General features: G+C 37.4%; 1 protein-coding gene across 2 annotated transcripts in view; it reads left to right on the forward strand.

Moving 5' to 3' along the window:
* The first annotated feature begins 1129 nt into the window (after positions 1–1129).
* Positions 1130–20238, forward strand: part of MED23 (mediator complex subunit 23) — a 40382-nt gene continuing 21273 nt past the window's right edge. Inside the window, exons 1-13 of one of the 2 annotated variants that reach the window (XM_005432841.4) lie at positions 1130–1287; positions 4384–4415; positions 4524–4611; positions 5347–5471; positions 5613–5724; positions 6506–6604; positions 7161–7262; positions 8199–8268; positions 9749–9861; positions 11096–11191; positions 11777–11794; positions 18260–18460; positions 19891–20034. In XM_005432841.4, the coding sequence (XP_005432898.1) occupies positions 1228–1287; positions 4384–4415; positions 4524–4611; positions 5347–5471; positions 5613–5724; positions 6506–6604; positions 7161–7262; positions 8199–8268; positions 9749–9861; positions 11096–11191; positions 11777–11794; positions 18260–18460; positions 19891–20034 (1260 nt within the window). In that variant the 5' untranslated portion in view covers positions 1130–1227. The remainder of the gene's footprint in view (positions 1288–4383; positions 4416–4523; positions 4612–5346; positions 5472–5612; positions 5725–6505; positions 6605–7160; positions 7263–8198; positions 8269–9748; positions 9862–11095; positions 11192–11776; positions 11795–18259; positions 18461–19890; positions 20035–20238) is intronic. The other variant, XM_005432842.4, reaches the window with a different exon arrangement.

Genomic DNA, 20238 nt, shown 5'->3' on the forward strand with positions numbered 1-20238 from the left:
CAACCCAGTTCTAAGAGCAACACAAGCATGTACAAACAGACCTCCAGCTATATCCTCTCTATTTCCAATGATCATTCAGACATGTATATGTATGTAAATAAGATATAGGTAGCCATTATTTGTTTCCCAGCCAGGTATTTCCCATTACTGACAAGAATACACTGACTTCGGTGATGTATAGGGCTGCCTGTTGGCTACAGCATGTACCCCCACTGCCTGTGCAGGTGCTGGCACTCCACATACCACAATTTCCTGGAGTACTTTTTAAATTTATTGATAACATTTCTCATTGTTTGTTATGTATTCTTCTAGGCTTGTTTACACAAAAGCTGTTTGTTTACAACAAATAATCTCTATCCAATTTCACCTGAGCTTTTCCCCTGTGGATACACCCGGTCATTTTCCACTTGGCTCCAAGACTGGAAGTGTTAATTTCCTGATGCTCGGAGGCTTTCATCTATCAACTAGAATTTGGGATGATCAGCTTTGTTTTTCTGCTGTACACCTAAGTTTGTACCTAGTTGCCAGCACTCACTGAACTTCGGTTCACGGCCAAACAGCCACAGACAGCTCAGAAACTACAGTGCCAGCATCAAAAGAGCCACAAAACTGTAAAACTCTTTTGAGTTTACATTTTACATTTACTTATCACTTAAAAACTACTGCACATGCGTGAAGTACCCTCAGATGTTTTCAGACAAATGCCTTTTCAGTTTACTCCACCTTTATGACTTTTTATGGGAATAATACTGACTCTATAGTAATTACAGCAAACTATAGTCCCATAATAAGTAAGGGATCCTTACTGTAAGAACTAGAACATTTATTTTATCAAATTATTCTAAGAACAGATTATTCAAAACCCAAAGAAGCCTAAGCAAGTAAATAATCCCTCCCAAATTTAACAGGGCTGCCGCTTTTGCCCTTCGGATTCAGCTCCCTCTTCGCCCCGCCGCCGGCAGCGCCTAGGGGCGGCCAGGCGCAGGCGGAGCGGCCGTGCCGGCGGCTGCCGAGCCCCGCGCCGGGCGGGCAGGGGCGGGTGTTGCCGCCCGGAACGCTTCCGCCGCCGGAACGGCCGGGCTGAGCAGCCGCTTCCCGGGGAGGGGCACCGGGGACGGAGCTTCCGGCGGGGGAGGGAACGCGGCGCCGCCGTCTCCCCGCCTCCGCCTGACAAAGGGCCCGGCGGGGGCCGGCGCTCGGTGGCGGGGCGCGGCGCGGCCTGGCATTATGGCGATCCCCATGGTGCCTATGGAGACGCAGTTACAGAGCATCTTCGAGGAGGTGGTGGTGAGTCTGTCCCCGGAGCGCCGCCGCGGGGACGAGGGGGAGCGGTGTGGGCCTGGCGCCCTCCCGTGCTGTACCGTCGGCGGGCCCGTCGCGACGTGTGCCCGGGGGATGCGTGGGGGAGGTGGTTTGTCAGAGCCGAAATCCTCGCTCGGCTTAGTTTCTATGAAGAAGCTGACGCAGAGTAGAACTGGGAGTAAAACAGTGAGAGGCAGATTGCTTACCCAAAGCCAAATTATAGTGTGCTGGCTTATTCTGTAGAATAAGCAGTTTAAGGAGGTGCTTCGAGGGAGGCTATGAGAAGATGAATGCCTTGAGGAGGCAGCATAATGAGCAGGTCATGGAAATACACCCATACCATGCTATCTGCAAAATGAAGCATAGTTCAGTAGGTTATTAGAGTACTTCAGTTGGAATGGACCTACAACAATCATCAGTCCAACTGCCTGACCAGTTCAGGGCTGACCAAAAATTAAAGCCTGTTATTAAGTCCAAACACTGATGAGGGCATCGACCACCTCTAGGAAGCCTTCTCCAGTGTTTGACCACTCTCTCAGTAAAGAAATGCTTCCTGATGTCCAGTCTAAACCTCCCCTGTCGCAGCTTTGAACTGTTCCCATGTGTCCTGTCACTGGATGCCAGGGAGAAGAGATCAGCATCGCCCTCTCCACTTCCCTTCCTTGGGAAGCAGCAGAGAGCAATGAGATCGCCCTTCAGCCTCCTTCTCTCTAAACTAGACAAACCCAGAGACCTCATCTGCACCTCACAGTACATTCCTTGCAGCCCTGTCAACAACTTTGTTGCCTTCCTCTGGCTTCACTCGGGGACCTTCACATCCATCTTAAATGGTGGGGCCCAGAACTGCACACAGTACTCAGTGAGAGGCTGCACCAGTGCTGAATGCAGCAGGATAATCACTTCTCTTGATCTGCTGGTTATACTGTATTTGATGCACCCCAGGATGTGGTTTGTCCTCTTGGGTGCCAGGGCACACTGCTGACTCACACTGAGCCTGCTGTTGACCAGCACCCCCAGTTCGCTTTCTGCAGGGCTGCTCTCCAGCTACTCCGTTCCTCTCCTGCTTTGTACTTTTACCTGGCGTTACTCTGTCCTAGGAGCAGGATCCAGCACTTGTTCTTATTAAATTTCATGCCACTGATGATTGCTTAGTGCTTCAGTCTGTCTAGATCCCTTTGCAAGGCATCTTGTCCTTTGAGAAAGTCAACAGCACCTCCCAGTTTAGTATCATCAGCAAACTTGCTAATGGTTCATTCAACCTCTTCATCCAGATCATCAATAAAGATGTTGAACAGGACTGGCCCTAGAATTGAGCCCAGAGGAACACCAGTGGTGACTGGTTGCCAGCCAGATGCAGCCCCATTCACTACAATTCTTTGAGCTTTGCCCTTCAGGCAGTTCTTCACACAGTGCACACAGTGGTCATCCCATGGCTGGACAGCTTGTCTAGAAGGGTGCTGTGAGGGACAGTATCAAAAGCCTTACTAAAATCCAGAAAAAAACATATCCACTGTTTCCCCTTTATCCTCAAGGCAGGTGACCTTATCATAGGATATCAGATTAGTTAAGCAGGACTTTCCCCTTGTGAACCTGAGTCATTGGGCAATTAGATCATTGTTTTATAGAGCACAAACGAGTGAACTTATTGGTAGATTTGAGCACTTCATGGTCAGAAACAGTGGGGTGACAGTAGCTGATAAAGTCCTGACTGACACTTCAGATAGAAGAGGCCAATCAAATTATCTGAACTCTAAAGAATATGTAGGTCTTGTAGAGAAGTGTAATTGAAAAAGATGTCCATATGATGAATTTCAGTAGAGGGAAGGTTGTTTTTTTCTTTCTGTTTTATGTTTGTATTAAAAAATGCATGATGTACTTTTCTGTGAATGGTGTTAAGTTGCTTGTAGCATATTAATTGCCCATACCAGATTGGTTTCTTGTTTTGGCACTGTCATTTGGATTATGTTTTCATGTGTTTAACATTGTGATTTGAGTGTGCTGTCACATTGCCTGTATTTAAGCAATGTTATTTGCTTAGAATTTTTATGTAACAATCCCCGCCCCCCCCCCCCCCCCAAAAAAAAATAAAACAAATCCTTACAAAATTTCATTGAATTTTTGAAGCCAGAACTGAGGAAATAGTGAGTACTTAGTTTCACTGCTGCTGTTACCAACTTGGTGGACAGCAGCTAACTTTTGACAAACAGTTGACGATTTCTCTTTTGCTTTGTGAGAAAGCTGTGCATAGCAGTGACAGGCAGTTCTAGGATGTATGATTGAAAAGGATACCAGAAAGATTATTTTGTTAACATGCTGATATTTCTACAATATAAAAATGAAAATACATAGTGGTCCATTGTTATAATATATATTATTATCTACAATATTGTAGATGTTATCTACAATATAAAAATGGAAATACATAGTGGTAAGTTATAGATCACATCTGAGTATAATAAGAAATACTTACAGAAGGTAGAAAAAGATGTAGGGTAGTATTTTCCAGAACCTGTTTGCTGATGTATTAGAATAATGATGTAGAAGCCTTTGACCAAATTGCAGTTTAAAAAAAGGAATGTTTTATAAGGGGGAAATTGGATATTCATATATAATCTTTCACCTAGTACAAGACTGTCTAATCACTCAATGGAATTTAAAAAGCAATGCTTCTAACTCAGATAAGAAAGTATGTGATTGATTTGTGTGAGTGTCATGGAACATAACTAGAATAAAAACAATGATATTCAAAAACATTAATTTTTTCAAAGTATGAAAAAAGAGCTGCAATAACAGAATCTAACAATTTATCCAATTTTACAAAGTAAATTAATCTCTTGGTGTTTAGAAGAAAAAGAAACAAACCACAAAACAAAGAGCCTTAATCTGGATGCACAAGGTATATTGTTTATATGAAAACAAAGCAACCTCAGCTTTGAAAGAGTCTAGCGTAGCAGAAGAAATACATCTTTCTCTGATACAGTCCTGTAACAGTGCAACTTATTCTGTTGCGCTTCATCCTAGTGGTGTGATACTCAAAGAAAACCTTTTTACAATAGCTCACTTGGGGTTTTTGTCTTACAGAAAACAGAAGTAATTGAAGAAGCTTTTCCTGGGTGAGTTTAATACTGGTTTATTTGTGCAAGAATTTCTGTGTAAGTGAATTTTTCCGCTTGTGCTTTTTCATTAGGTACTGCTAATAACTAATGTTCTTTTTACATTAGTATGTTTATGGACACTCCTGAAGATGAGAGAACCAAACTGATCAGCTGCCTGGGTGCTTTTAGACAGTTCTGGAGCAGTCTTTCCCAGGTTAGCATTTAATTTGTTGCTTATGTGTACTTTAGGTACTTCTTTTAATATAGCGATACCTTGTCCAGTAGACAAACACTCAAGCTGAGGTCTGTGTCCAGTCATTCAGAATCTAGTTTCAGATGTGGTGGAGTAAAGAATATAGGAAGACTTTGCAAGAAAAAGGATTGGTTTTGACATTTACAAAATTATATAATTGTTCATCAGAGGTTGGTGTACAGTGCAAATAAATATAAGCAAATGGAAGTATAATAGTAAAGAAATAAAGAAAAAAAAGTAGTTGTTTCAAGATTTCTGGTAGAACTGAGTAGGTAGGGAAAAAAATCATTGTTTATGTTCAAAAATTACCTTCTAAAAGTTAGGTATCTCTAGGCACTGTTCTGTAATTGGAGACCTGGTCATCTTGGTTTTCATTGAATTTGATTGTAACTGTGAAAAGGAAAGAATAATGTAGAAAAGTTCTATTTTGTTCTATTCTGTGCTTACTTATATGTGAACACCAAAGTTGACTATAGAAATCGATGTTTCACTAGGAGGTGTTACCAGTACTGGATGGCTGGACTTGTTAAAAATCAGACCAAAAGACTTGTAGAAATAACTGTATGTGGGACAACTGGACAACTTCTGTCATTATAATCTTGTTCTTGTATTTGTTTCATTTTTTCATGGTAGGATACTGTACAAATTATGCAGTTTGTTTCACTACCTGTATTCTTCCCTCTACTGCTTTTTCAGGAATCCCATGAACAGTGTGTCCAGTGGATTGTAAGATTCATTCATAGCCAGCATAGTCCTAAAAGAATCTCTTTTCTTTATGACTGTTTAGCTATGGCAGTAGAAACTGGACTTTTGCCACCCAGGTAAGCTGCGTCAGAGTGAATCGATGGGATGCATACAAATTGTAATATTGGATGGTATTTTACGAAGGCATTGTAAAATTATTGCTGGATAATATGTGTTTATTATCTGTCATTCATTCTTGCGTTGTCTCCTTTTGCTAGGATGGTTTGTGAATCTCTGATAAACTCTGATACACTTGAGTGGGAAAGGACACAGTTGTGGGCACTAACATTTAAATTGGTCCGGAAGATTATTGGTGGTGTAGACTACAAGGTATCTTCCACCCATTCCTTTCTTTGTGCTAAGACATGGTATTTTCTGGCTTTGTTTTTATGATTTTGTCAGACACAGTGAGTGTTTCAAAGTCTGCTTTGATTATGAAAGAAAAATAATTCGCTGAGACCACTTTTAATGCTTTTTCATAGTTGAGCTTTACCTTGATGGGTAATTCTGTATGAACAATGTAATTCTTCCTACTCTTTTTGTATTACACAGTCATCTTTCATCCCTCATTTCAGTTACAAGCTAAGTAACCCTAATGCAGTTGCAGAAGTAGCACACATGGGAAAGTACTACTATGAAGCGTTAAGGCTGAAGTTCTGTCATCTGCTCTGACCCCTCTTGCTACATAGGAAAAAGGTCCTGAAAGCCCAGTCTTTGGCAGGCTACAGCTCTTAACAGAAAGAGTATGAAAGCGGGTATGTCTTGCAGAGAATCATCTCACCAGCATTGGTGAGCGTGTTAGAGCGAAAAACGTAAACTACAGCATTGTACGTTGGTCAGCACAAGTAGGCTGGATTGTAGGTTGGATGTCTCTGGATGCACACCAAAATTTTGACAGTTCCTTTCTCATCTGTGGTATCCTAAAATGGAGAAGTTCTGTAAGGAGTTTAAAGTCATTAGCATTTACATTCTCAGTGGAAGCCTGTCTTCTGACACTAAGCAACAAGCAACTAATTTGTCTGTCAAAATATTGTCTGACTATTTCTTGTGTAACGTTTCTGCCAGAAATAAAGAGGATCTGGGAACATTAATTTTGAGTGCTTTCTTTTAGGGTGTGCGTGATCTGTTGAAAGTGATCCTAGAGAAAATCTTAACAATTCCAAACACTGTGAGCTCAGCTGTTGTACAGCAACTTTTAGCAGCAAGAGAGGTAACTATCTGAACTTTGAATATTATCCCTGCAGAGGAAGATAGGCCTCATTCTTTTGTTATTGGTGAATTTCTAGTAGCTGGGATGGCTGTCTTTCAGAGTTGGTACAGTTCAATGCAAAGACTTACTGTTTGTGCTCTTTAATTCTTTTCTGTAGTTCTATTTTATACAGTAAACAGAGATTTTTGGGGATATTGTAGATAAGCACTAAAATCTCTTAACAGGAGAGTCAGGCCCAGTGTTTGACTGACCTAAGTTAAGATGTATGAGGTACAGTATCGAGATTAATTTCTTTATTTTTGTCCTTAGAGACTAAAAATAGTAATTGTTTTCAATACTTTGTAGGCAGACGTAAGGCATAGTTTTACTTAGGCTTAAACAATATAATTTACACCTGTACAATGGAAAACAGGTTTGAAACTAATGTAGTATTATCAGAATACAACTTAAGAGTATTTTAACTCTTTTTCATGGGCTGCTACAGACTGGTAGACAGGCTACACCTTTGTTTACTTTATCCAAAGTCTTTTACACTGATGTATTTTTTTATTTATAGGTGGTAGCCTACATTTTGGAAAGAAATGCATGTTTGTTACCTGCCTACTTTGCAGTAACAGAAATCAGAAAACTGTATCCTGAAGGAAAACTTCCCCATTGGGTAATGATATCAGATCATGTAATCTGAGTTTTGTTCCACACAAAACAAAATTACTTTCATTTTTAAAAACAAAGTTTAAATGAAGATTTTAGTTCTCCTATGCAACAGTAAGCGTTGTGTTTAGGCATGTAAATTAAGATACAGACTTGATGTGATTGCAGCAGTAGCTCCCTGTGTTCTTGCATGAAATTGATGACATAGTTTTGACTTATGGCCTGATTGAAACTCTTGAAGCACTCAGTTGGTTTTGTTGAATATATTTGGAAATGCAGGTCATGCTTACCTATAAGTTTGTGCTTTCTCTGTCGCTTTAAATAGCTGACCAGTGTTTTCTTTTTGTTAAATTCAGTTAGCAAAAATACTTGGGGCTCTGGTGCAATGAAAATGATCATTGTTTCCAGAAAGAATGTAATGTTGATACAGTTATTAGTTTTGTATTCTGTTGAAATAACTAGGTGTTGGCAAAAGGATAAAATTTCGACTCCCTGGAATTAATGGGGAGACTGTTACCGGCTTCTTGAGCCATCCAGAGTGTGCTAATCTGGGTCCTTTGTTTTTGTGGAATTGTTATTCAGACGCAAACAGAGATTTGTTGTGAACAGAAATTCTAAATTTTTTCTTAAATCATCTGTTACTAAATGGTGTGCACTGAAATAATACAGTATGTATGGGAGAAACAGTTATTATATAAACTTTTACTCAGGTGCAAACTAAGAGTGCTTCCTGTCCCTTCTTTACAGAGTCACATTTTTCCTTTTGTGGTTTTAGGTTCTGGATGATTTTTTCCAGCATATTGAAATGTGTAGGAAGCTAGTTATTGTAGTAGATTCCTGTATGTTTTATTAAAATGTATAAACTGGTTTTAAGTCTTAAATAGTCCTTATCAGTATCTGGAACTTAAACCTTTAACTTATTTTTTCCTCTCTCCTCACCCAGTTACTAGGTAATTTAGTATCGGATTTTGTGGATACCTTCAGACCTACAGCAAGAATAAATTCCATTTGTGGTAAGAGAATGACTTCATTAATTTCTTCAAAATAAATTATTTGGACTATTTTGGTTCTTATACCCTTTGGGGCATATATTTGCCTAAGCAAAATGATTCAGAGTTTATGTTTCACGTAGTATCTTTACTCGTGTCGGTTTGTTCTCAGACTTGCTTCTCTTATTTTTTTTTTTGCTTTGAAGAGATTAATTCATTGTGATGAGATCAAAATAATTTTTTACTACAAGTTGGTAGTGGGAGTGTACTGCTTGTTACATGGCCATGTAGTTTCTAACTACAGTAGACATTAAGGAAATTGTAGGTTTTCTTTGCTCAAGGATTTTGAGTTAATACGGATCCACTAGTGTGTTAGTCACAGAGTGTTTTCTGACTTCAGTTTCCATTGGAGCTTTTGTAGCTGCTCAGTCTTATCCCTGTTGTCGCAGGCTTCTGTGTGAACATTTCCTAGCTCTAGAGAGTACTGGTTCTCCTTTTCTGTGAAAGGAGTACTCCTTTATTTATTGCTAGAAAACTGAAGAATCAAATTTGACTGTTCTAATATGATGTCCATTGCATTTTTCTTCAAAAATGTCTTCTGTTTTCTTTGAGATTAAACAGCTGCAGTATTTCTTGGGTCTGAGCAAGGATTATTGCAACTGAGCTTCTTCAGTGCAGACGTTAAGAGTGTAAATTCATCTGTAGAGCTCCAAAGAATTTTGTCTTTCGGAAGCCTTGGTTATTCTTCTATTGAAAGGGTGGCATAGCTCTAATGCGTATGAGTCACAGGGGTCATGCACAAATTTTTACACGTCTTGCATGTGTAAATGACCTGTATGCTCCTAAATTTAGATGCTGGTATGCAGGTGTGCTAAGGGCTCATATCAAATGTTTAGGTTTAAGCAGCTGAAATAAATCCCAGGTGCCTAATCTACACTGACCAACAAGTCTTAAGTTTACCCTGCAAAAAACTTGTCATGTGTAATCAGCTGAATCACATTGGCCTACATTGACTGAATTGACTAGATCTCCACTGACTAACTGGGGTACAGACACTTGTATTTGACTAGTTTGCTGAACTGTTTCCTGCCCACAGTTTATCTTCCGTGGTGGATGAAGGAAAATCAAAAGAGTTGATTATATACTTAGGTTAGTAATACCATTTTCATTGCAGGAAGGGTCAGTGAAGCAAAATTAAATCACTAGGTCAAGCGATGGCAATGGAACAGTCTTTTGGTAACCTAAAAGGGCACTGTTAGGTGAATATTTGCAAATACTTTTGGTTTTGGATACCCAATCTGAATAAATGGGGATTTTACTCCTTAGATATTTCATTAGTTGAAAATTAGGAAAATAAAGTCAGCCTGAAGCATTCCTATGGTAAAAAGCTTTAAACTGGAAATTTAAGGAGAGCATAAAAGTGACTGAGGCTAGTTTTTGTATCAGAATGATTAAATAATAGGCCAGTTTCACTGTTTTAGGATTTATGTTTCATTGCATGTAGGTCGCTGTAGTCTTCTTCCTGTGGTAAATAACTCAGGTGCCATGTGCAACTCATGGAAGCTGGATCCTACAACCCTTCGCTTTCCTTTGAAAGGTCTCTTACCATATGATAAGGTATGCCTTATTAAGTTTCTTAAGCATGTTATATTCAATAAATACAAAAATTTTATGTCATTAGAGGGAAAAAAATAATTTAAACTGTTAATATCTAGTTGTTCCAGCTAGGCTGACATTGAAGCCATAGATGTTTTCACTGTATTAAATACTTCAGTGATTGCAAGCTATATGCAAAGGACCTTTGAAGTAGTGTGTGGTATAACCCGTGCCCAGAATGCGGAAGAACATGAGATTTTTAATGTGCTTTGCGGGTGTGTGCATGTGAAAGAGCAAGTGAGAGCAAAGAGTTGACTGGAAAATTAGTTTAGCAATGGGAAGATGTAAGAGAATGGGAAGGTAATTTCTTCTTTTCTGTGAACTTTGTTATTCTATAGGAAACGAATTTCACAATTCAAACTTAAATATTTAAGTTATCTTATTTAAACTCAAAACTTTGAATGTGAAATAGTGCTGTACCAAAAGAATTTAAAAATTGTAAAGGATCAGGACAAAAGTCCACGTTGTCCAGCATCACATATTCTGGTATGCTAGGTATCTAAGGAAGAATATAGATAGTATATCTAATGACATATATAGTGTTCACACTGTATAGCCATTATCATTTTGGGTGTTCCCTGCAGCAGATTTGCTTTCTGTATATTTACTAAACCTTCCTCTTGCAAATATTTGTTCAGTCTCCTCTTCAGCCCGTGTAAGCTTTTAGCATCCTCCACATCCCTTTGACAAGGAGTTCCGCATTTCAACTTTTATGTTGCATAAGGAATCGGCTCCTTCTGTTTATTTTGAACCTAGCTTCAGATAGCATTTTTCTTTAAACTTATTCAGCTATTGGAAGATACAGTGAGCAGTTGTTCCGTATCTGCTGTCTTCATGCTACTCATGATTTTTATGCTTCTTGGTCATGTGCTTCCCAGTTGTCTTTCCTGGCTTCCTTTGAGTTCTCGACGGTCTTCTAGTATTTCAAGTCTGTTTCAAAACATGTGCCGTTCTTTTATTGGATGAAGAATGTTCTTCTGCTTGGTCTCCATAAAATCTGTCACTTCTTAAGAGCTGTGATTATTTCCTCCATACTTTTGGGTATCAGAGACCAAAAAGATCTGCCAGATAATACCTATCAGCATAAATTAAACATTCATTCTTGCATTGTTTAACTCAGTTAAACGTAAACTCAATATTAAACGTAATCTAGAGGCAATATATGTTTGTGTGTGATTGCTTTTTTTTTTTCAAGGATCTGTTTGAGCCACAGACTGCTTTGTTGCGATATGTGCTGGAACAACCGTATTCAAGGGATATGGTCTGCAATATGCTAGGTCTGAATAAGCAGGTACTGTACTATGCTGTAACACATGATTTAATTCTGCACAGAATCTGCACTATTCTTTTTCTCTTTTCTTTGCTATAGCTAACTAAGCAAAACAGTTTAGGTCCAGAGAGTGATTTATTTTTTTTTATGTTATTTTATTTTTTTATGAGATCACATTAGGTTAATTGGACACTGTTGTTCCTATCATTTGTATATTGCTTTACGAATGTTAAATTGAAAAGTGGAGATTTAAAATATGATTTTTTTTTGGCATTGCTTTTTTTTCCTATAAGGCCAGCCTCAAGTACACCTTTGACAGACAGTAGGAGACTGCTAGCTCAAACAATAAAAATGGTTATTGTTCATCAGTTTTTAAAGCATTGTTGTACTCTGTTATATTGGCATGTTGTAGTATTAAAACAGTGAGAAGCTGGGTTTTGGTGTTTTGTTTGTTTGTTTTTTCTTTTTATACCTTAGAATGGGAGGGCTTAGTCTGACTTGGGGAACCTTGAGGCTGGCCTCATAGTCACTGTTTTGTCTTTTCTTTTTTTCTTCCTTTATTTTTGTTCTGTCCTGTCTTGTCCTGCCCATCCTCCAATGCTCTAGACCTTGAACATTGCTCAGGTATGTTCACAACCTTACTGTTGTATTGTGACTAACGATACGCTGGCCGCTTTGTAGCCACTGATTCTAGTTAGAGAATACATGTACAGTCAGGGCTTGAAATTGGCAGGACCATTAGTCAAGGACAAATTCTTACTACAAATCTCTAGAGATATGAGAGATGTAGTATAAAGCTGACAGTCAGTGGTCCTTTGGTCCTAAAATTTTTGTTAGAATGGACTGCTGCCATTTACCTTACCAGTCATAAGAACTTTTACCTTATCTGCTGGAATTTTCAGATCAGGAGAGATTCTTAGTTCAAAATTTCTTTCCTTATGCAGGTGGAAAAACATCCACTGCACGTGATTGTAAAATTAAGCTGCAAATACATGTTTACGTGAAAAATCCAAAAAACTTTACTAGTGGAATTTTCTTATCAGCAGGAAGCCTCTGTAAACAAACTTCCCAACAGGCAATTCTAATATTCTCCAGGCTAGGTGAAAGAAATGTAGTGCAGAATACCATGTGAAAAGTAGTACCTTAAAATTTGACTACTTGTGTAAACAAATTAATAAACACCTGAGCAAATCAACCAAGTGGATTTCCACTTGAAATTTGAAATATGGGTATTACATTTACAGTTGATCCCTTGTTACAATAATCAATTCCACACCTACTTTAAAAAAAACATGTTCAAGATTTATAAAATAGCGTTGCTGTTTGCAATACTATAGTGAAGGTTGTGTCAGTGTTTCCATTCAAGAAACTTTTTTCAGATTTGTAACTTGACTATAAAATTTACATGATCCTGAAACCTTGTGTATATTTCCCATTGTAAGTGAAATACACCAGTGCTCTTTCTGGATTGGGACAATGTTTTTGAATGCGCAGATTCCTACATCTTGGCAAACAGTACTCCGTGTTGTATATGACAGTCTTTTGTATTTGAGACTTAAAGCAGCTGGAATGTTAAACCTTGGAAACGAGCTGCTAGGGTTAGTGTTGAAATGAGTAGTATTTGTATTCTGTGTCTATTTCTGTGTCTACATTCAGTTAATTAACTACTGCATCTTGTATCTATGCATCTTGTAGCTGGTAAATTATACAAGATCTAGAAAAAAAATATATTGAACCCATTTTAGTCTTCTAACTACATATGTATGGTCTGTGCCTTCAGGTCAAAAAACATTGATATTAAAAATGCTGGTTTCTAACTCTACTGTTCTCTAAAAGTAACAAGAAAATCTAAATGAAATAATGAAATATATTAAACTATACTTCTTAAAATTTGTTTACTAGTATAGCAATTCCTACACAAAGTTTCAACCTGGCATGAATTTTTATGGCCAAGGAACAAACTTGAAGAATGTAGCTTATAAAGGAAATGCTGACAGAACATGAACTATAGCTGTGTTACTACAGTTACACCAGCATAAAGATGTTTGGGCTGTTGAAAATTTGTTAGTTAAAAATACAAATACAGAGTAGGGTGGTGTAGTGGTATAGAACAGGAAGTTAATGTTCCATTTAAACATTAATATACTCTGTTTAAATCTGTGTAAAACATTAAAATTTTACTCACTTTTAGGTACAAATTAACTTCATGCTATAAATTAATTTGTTATTGTAGCCACCTGACAAAAAGTAGTAGCATGCTTTTCACAAGTTGTGTAACTATATCGATGCTTTCAGTAAAATGGCTGATTATTCTGTATTTTTATTATTAGAACTGAACTAACCTGCAGAAATGAATTGTCAGTATAATAGAAGACACTTAGAAATGCAAATAGTGCCAGGTTTCTTTCAAAATAAATACAGAAACACCTCAAAGCAATGATCATTATATATTTATGATCATTAATGATTTATGTGAAGCTGCTTGTATGCCCTGTCAACTATTTACACAGATCCAGTTGCAGGATTGGAGCCTTCATTTGAATCTTTTGGCATCACAAACTAGGTATGGTTCAGCCAAATTTGTCCTAGTTCTCAAATATTCTTGAAGATGAACAATGAAATCTTCTGGTTCAATCTTAACTAAGCAGATCTGTTAGAAAACTCTTCACTTAAGCCATCTCATGAGTTGTGTAAATAAAAAAAAATAATAAAAAAAAGAGTACAAATCCAGCTGTCCTGTGAACTTTGCAGAGAGAAAAATTAAGAGAGTAAAATCTGATAAGTTTATAGATTCCTATGTTCCTTTCAGGTTTCTAAGTTTTACTGTGGGATTTTGTTGTGGGATGGAGTTTTCTTACACCTTCATCAAACTTATAGCTGTAAGTCCAAATGTAGCAATATGGACTTGAAAACGTTTCTTCTGTTGGAGTCTGGGGATTTTTATTTTTTGCTGCTGTTAACTTCTGTGTGGGACAGTACCTTCTCTTGTATACCTTTTTGAACTGGTCTGTGGGAAGCAGAGATTTAAATTGTATTCTATCGTGTATGTTATTACAGTTTATGGTTGGACTCTTATCTTAAGGGTCTTTTCCAACCTAAAAGATTCTGTGTCCATTTATATTCTCCTGTTAGATCTGGGGTGATAGTCCCAATACTTAATTATCTTTTAAATAATTTGTTAAGATATGTGACAGTCTGGTTTTTTTGGAAAGTGATAAACACTTCAAAGTGTCTCAATGCACTGATGCCAAAGTACGATTCAATTTAGGAATCCTACAGTTGGTTCTTAAAATTGAGCTTTAGTAATGTCTTAAGGACACAAAGTCCCTTTGAACATTTTGGTTTATATCTTTACCTTTGCTGTATGTACAGACTTACATGAAGATAAAATGCCATTTTTGCTTGCATAATTGCAGTCAGGATTGTATTGCAGTCCTCTAAACGATGAAAAACTTTGTTAAACTTTGATTTCTTTGGGTTGGGAAATATTTGAAAGAGGAGGTAATTTTCAGTTGTCTGGTTTCTATAAGGTATAAAAACTTTTAATTAGCAGCGATAGTATTTAAAGAAAAAAATGATTAATACAATATTTGGCTGATCACCTTTTAAACCAGCAGTGGTGATCTGCAGTTTGAGTAGGAAATTATTTATGCCATACTCTGTTCAGGTGGATGTGTAGTTGTATTCCCTCCTAGTTACAAACCAGGATAGTTTCCTTGGGGAAGATGTTATTTCATGTCTGTCCATGTGTGGTGTAAGCAGAATCATTAAGTGAGAGGAATGACATAGTGCAATATTCAAAAACTGACTTTCCCTTTGATTTTTAAAATATCTTAAGTTGATGCTGGAAACTTACCATCCAGTATTACTAGTGTTAACACAACAATGCACTTTAATTAAAGGGCTGTGGTTATTTTTTATATACTTCTGATAGTAAGAGTGTGTGTTGAGAACACTTGAGTGCAATCTCCTTGTTGAAACTTACTCCGTATTTTTTTTTTTTTAGTGAAGAAAGCTTGAGAGTGCCCACTGAATTTGGTAGGAATAGAATCAGGCATAATATAAACAGCAAGCTTTAATGTTTTGTGTCTTGGTAGCATACAGTTTTGGAAAATGGAAGTGAGGGAGCAGGTATAGTTCTGTCTTGTATTAACTACTTCAAGCATTTAACTTACACATTTTGAATTGGACTTTTTGAGACTGTTTATTCTTGCAGGGATCTTGGGCTCTGCAGTTTGGTCTTATGAATCCATTTCTTAAGTTAGATATTGATTAAATATTTTTGAGCTAAATGTTGTTTACTTAAAATATTCAAAAACTATAATAGCTTGCAGCTAGCCTTACTGACTTCTTAAGATACTTTTCTTTCAGGGAACACTTTTAACGTGTTAAATACTTCCCCCAAAATACCTCAACCAACCAAAAAAATCCCACTCCAAACCCAATTGAAGCGTTGATCCACTTAAAAAAGTACCACTAGTCCATCAGAGGGCTGGTCTCAAAAAATTTTAGTTTCAAGTTTTCATGGTAGCACTTCCCCTTCCCTACCCCATGCCCCTTTATTACTGTATGGATTAAAAATGTTTTCAGTGAGATTATGTATTTGTCAGATGTTTAAATATTATTTTCAGGGCAAAATGGAGAATATGTATTTATATAATCAAATTACAAAAATTTGAATAATGTTCTCTTTAGGAAAAAAAGAGTAGTGGTTTTGAATGCTATATGTTTTAATATATAATCCAAAACAGTGTTTGGGTTTTTTTTGTTGTTTGTTTTTGTTTTGTTTAAAAAATACCAAAACATGAGCTCCTGCTTGTTTGTGAGGGGAATCAGCTCTCACCTAATTTTTATTAATCTCGGTATACGCTGAGATGTTCTTTCAGTTATGAGCAGTTAATAAAACAAGGCCCCAATCCTGCAAATTCTTATGCAGCACAGTATTCTATTTCTGCTCCAAAACTATAGCTACAAAATTTATGCAAAAATGTATATTCACTGAAAATACAGAAAAAAAAATTGCCAGAAAATTAAATTAATGGAGATGGAATGTGAAGTACTGCTATATTTCCTTTTGAAAATTGTTTTTATAGCAATAAAAGGCTGATTTTCAGAATTAAAGATGAATATTTTTTTTTTTCATTTCCTGGCTCCTAAACATTTTTCAATCTTAGAATTACTCAGAATAGTGAAAATTCCTACTGGAAATTCTGGCTTTCTTTTTAACAGTAATATTTTCCTGTTGTATTCTTTGAATAACTTTATTCTAAATTAATATAGCCTAACATGATTAGGCTTTTGGACATTAACCCATCGCTTAGCAAACCTAAATTTCAAGCCCTGTACGTAGTAGTTTTGCATGCTGGATTATAAACTAGTCTGTAGTGTTGTCTGTTGCACCCTGCTCTGCTTCATAATTAATTGCTTTGGGAGGGGGAAAAAAACGAACCACAAAAAACCCAAAGTATTCTCAACTGGTGTTGTTAATACTGCTCTCTGTAAGCCTGTAATGTGGTTGATCTGTGATAATGGCGTTGTGTACTGGAAGAGAAGGTGAGACTGTAATGTAATCAATGCTTTCTGGTTTAGTTAGAGGTTTGTGTTAAGCATGTGTCAAGAAAGCACAGCTGGAATTGTAGCTTTCTGCAGTTTTGAGCTGGCAAACAGCATGCAACAGGGGATGCTGTTCACTATATTTTGTCAACTCTTCCCATTCTTGCGTTTTATTTTTAATTGAAGAGAATCTCTTTTTTTTCATAGCAAAAGACTACCATCGATGAAGGTAGAACAAGCATCTCCTTTCAGCATCTCTTTCTTCTATTATTTCTTTCTTTATTAATTAAAAGGGTTTTTTTAGGCTGCCTGGCTAGTAAGTCAAAGAACTCATCTAAGGCATCCCTAAAATGTTATATGAGCATTTGGGCAATCTTTTTAAACCTTTTTACATGCAACTTTTTGCCTCTAGAAAGGGATACTGCATTTTCATGATTAGTGTTTGAGCAGCTCAGTTCCTTTTCTTTTGTATCATTAAAGTAATAATGTTTTCTTTAAGGTTGCGTTATGTTACAGGCATCAGGTGTAAAAAACCAAACCAAAATAAAATACACCAACCTCACACTAAAGAACTTGTGATATGTGACGTACCTCGTGGTCTTAAATTAAAGATTTATAATCTGAGTTTCAAATCACTGGTAGCAGGCCTGCTTTACATACATCTGTACTAACTTACGTATCTGAATATAGAATGCATTCCTTACTTGACCGTTATTAAAAGTCATCATGGAAGGCGTGTATTTTAAATGATGCCTGTGTTTCCATATCTCTCTGTGGAGATTGTGGCAGTCTAAATCTAACCTCTGAAGAGCTCGTCACTATGATATGTAGTTTTTGTTCTATTCACAGGCTGTAGAACATACCACTTCTATCAGATTAATTTTGAAGTCTGTGATCTTGTACCAGGTGGCACTGTGTCAGGAGGACAGCACCTAACTGTAGGGGTATTAACCAAATCTTGATTCTGCTGCTGGTTGTAGGGGAGCCCAAAATGAGAGTGAAAAAGAGAATAGTCATTGAACACCTCTATCATGTATTGGGATGTTGCCTCTGGGTTTGGTGGTGTAATTGATACATCTTCTGTATGGTGATCCCTACTTTTGAAATTGACTTAAAGGAGAAAAGAAGGAAGGAGGAAAAAAACCCAACAAATAAACCCCAAAACAAATGAAAGAACCCCCACCAGTGCGTTAAAAGAATGGACTTTGTTTTCCATGAATGTAAGATCAGAGAAATAACATTCTGCGTGAATTTATTAAAAAAACAAAAGCAAAATCCTCAGATTTTATTTGCACGTTGACGATCTGTGTTTTGGAACTGAATAGAGAATTATGTAGTGTGTGATAAAATGTAAAAATCATTGTGACCTGTAACATAGTGCAGCTTTAATACACTGGCTTATCCTTAACTTAAGTTCAGACTTCATTTCATGCTTCCCAGCCTTCTGTCAAAATACTGTACTGTAACTGCAACTGTAGAAATTCTGAAGTTAGTGGCAAGGCTTTTGGAATACTGTATCTGATCTCTGCCTTACAGCACAAGCAGCGCTGCCCTGTGCTGGAGGACCAGCTGGTGGATCTTGTGGTGTATGCCATGGAACGGTCTGAGACTGAAGAGAAGTTTGATGATGGTGGAACCAGTCAGCTTCTGTGGCAGCATCTCTCCAGCCAGCTCATTTTCTTTGTGCTCTTTCAGTTTGCAAGTTTTCCTCATATGGTCCTGTCACTCCATCAAAAGGTAAATTGTTTGTATCACTCCCAGGTGGTAAGAGAGATTTTAAAAACAAAACAAAAGACGTTTTTAAAAAAGGCACTTACACCTGCGATAAGTACCTTATACGTAAGAATTAAATTTTTGATTGTTGTGCTTTGTAGAAGTAAGTCAAATTCTCAAGTTGCATTGCTGGTGAGCTAGGTCTGTTTCTAGTATATTCAGTTACAGGATGTTACATTACATGTTGATTCAAAATGTGCTAGTAACTAGAATAAGGAGATAAACTGGCATAATTCAGAAGATCAGGGTACTGTGCTGTTGCATTCAGTTTACAGCCAAGCTTCAAACAGACCAAATGCCCTGTTCAGTTTATGAGCTAATGAAACATGCCATGTAAATGGATGCAAGAACTTGCTTCTCTAATCAGTTTACTCAAAGATCATGTGTCCAATTACAGTCATACTGGCAGTCACAGTCCAAAGTTATTATTACTTCCTAATAATAATTCCATTAAAACTATACACTTCCTAGCATTTACCCTTTTCTCTGGTGTTCAGTGTTTTTGACTTCTAAGGGTGGTGGTGCCAGTCCTCCATAAGAAAGGCGAGGAGGGGCTACAGTAAGTCAGGAACATCCTGAGCCCTTCACTGAAAGTATGGCATCGATGGTAGGAAAGGGGTGTTCTTTCTCTTCACTATAGGATCAGCTTGTAGCTATTTAGATACAATTTCTAACATGGACTACACATTGTTCCATCTTCATTTGTCCACAGTTCCATGTTACATCAGAATTTACTATATATGTTACGTTTCACTTGTGAGGCATTCTAATTCTCTGCTTGTTTAGTTATCCCTGAAATTAGTTTTACCAGGGTTGCATTCCTTTAATTACTGTTAATGAACCATTGAACCAATAGATGCTATACAACACAGTTGCATAAATATGATCTAAACCTAAAGCAAGATAGATAAGATTAGAGTACTGGTTAATAGAGAATTGTTACAGATAAAGAGGTTAACTACAAAAAAATAAACCCAGGTGGGCCCAGATGAAGCAAGCCCAAGTTGTTCTGATTGAGACTTTCTTTATAGAGCTAATATAGACCCTGGCTGCCTGCTAGCAATGACAATACTGTACTGGGCTACAAGGTGACAATTTAAGTCCGATATTTAAGAGTTGGTACTTTTTCAAAATGGTGATCCTCAAGAGGTAAACACATTTTAAATCTTACCTGTAATTGTTGTGGCCCTCCTGGAGTCTGTTTCTCTGTTTCAACTAATGCACCTGTTTGCCATCTTTCTGAAAATACAACATGCATTTCTGCCTAAGCCCTGTTACACAATTCCCGGTAGTCTTGTCTGGAACTGTTTTAGTCTGCCCTTCTACTTTCATAGGAATCTTTGCAGCGATTTTTCTTCATGCAATATTTGTCTGTTACTGAGTGTTTTTGACAGTTGGCAGGCCGTGGTCTCATTAAAGGAAGAGACCATCTGATGTGGGTGCTACTCCAGTTCATCTCTGGCAGCATTCAGAAGAATGCACTGGCAGATTTCCTCCCAGTTATGAAGCTTTTTGACCTCCTGTATCCTGAGAAAGAAGTAAGTTTTCTCTCTGAAATTAAAAGTTTTATTTTTAATGCAACTTGAGACCCATATGCCAATAGCAGTTGCTGCATAGTTGGACAGAGACTTCATAATTAAATGAAGACTTTCAGGATTTTCTAGCTGTGTTTTTCCAGTAACCGCATTTGTGCAATGGTTTTAGGGGCAAAAAAGACTTCTGTTAACATCTTTTCCTTGATT

Source organism: Falco cherrug, chromosome 6 (genome assembly GCF_023634085.1).
Source record: "Falco cherrug isolate bFalChe1 chromosome 6, bFalChe1.pri, whole genome shotgun sequence".
Taxonomy (NCBI): domain Eukaryota; kingdom Metazoa; phylum Chordata; class Aves; order Falconiformes; family Falconidae; genus Falco; species Falco cherrug.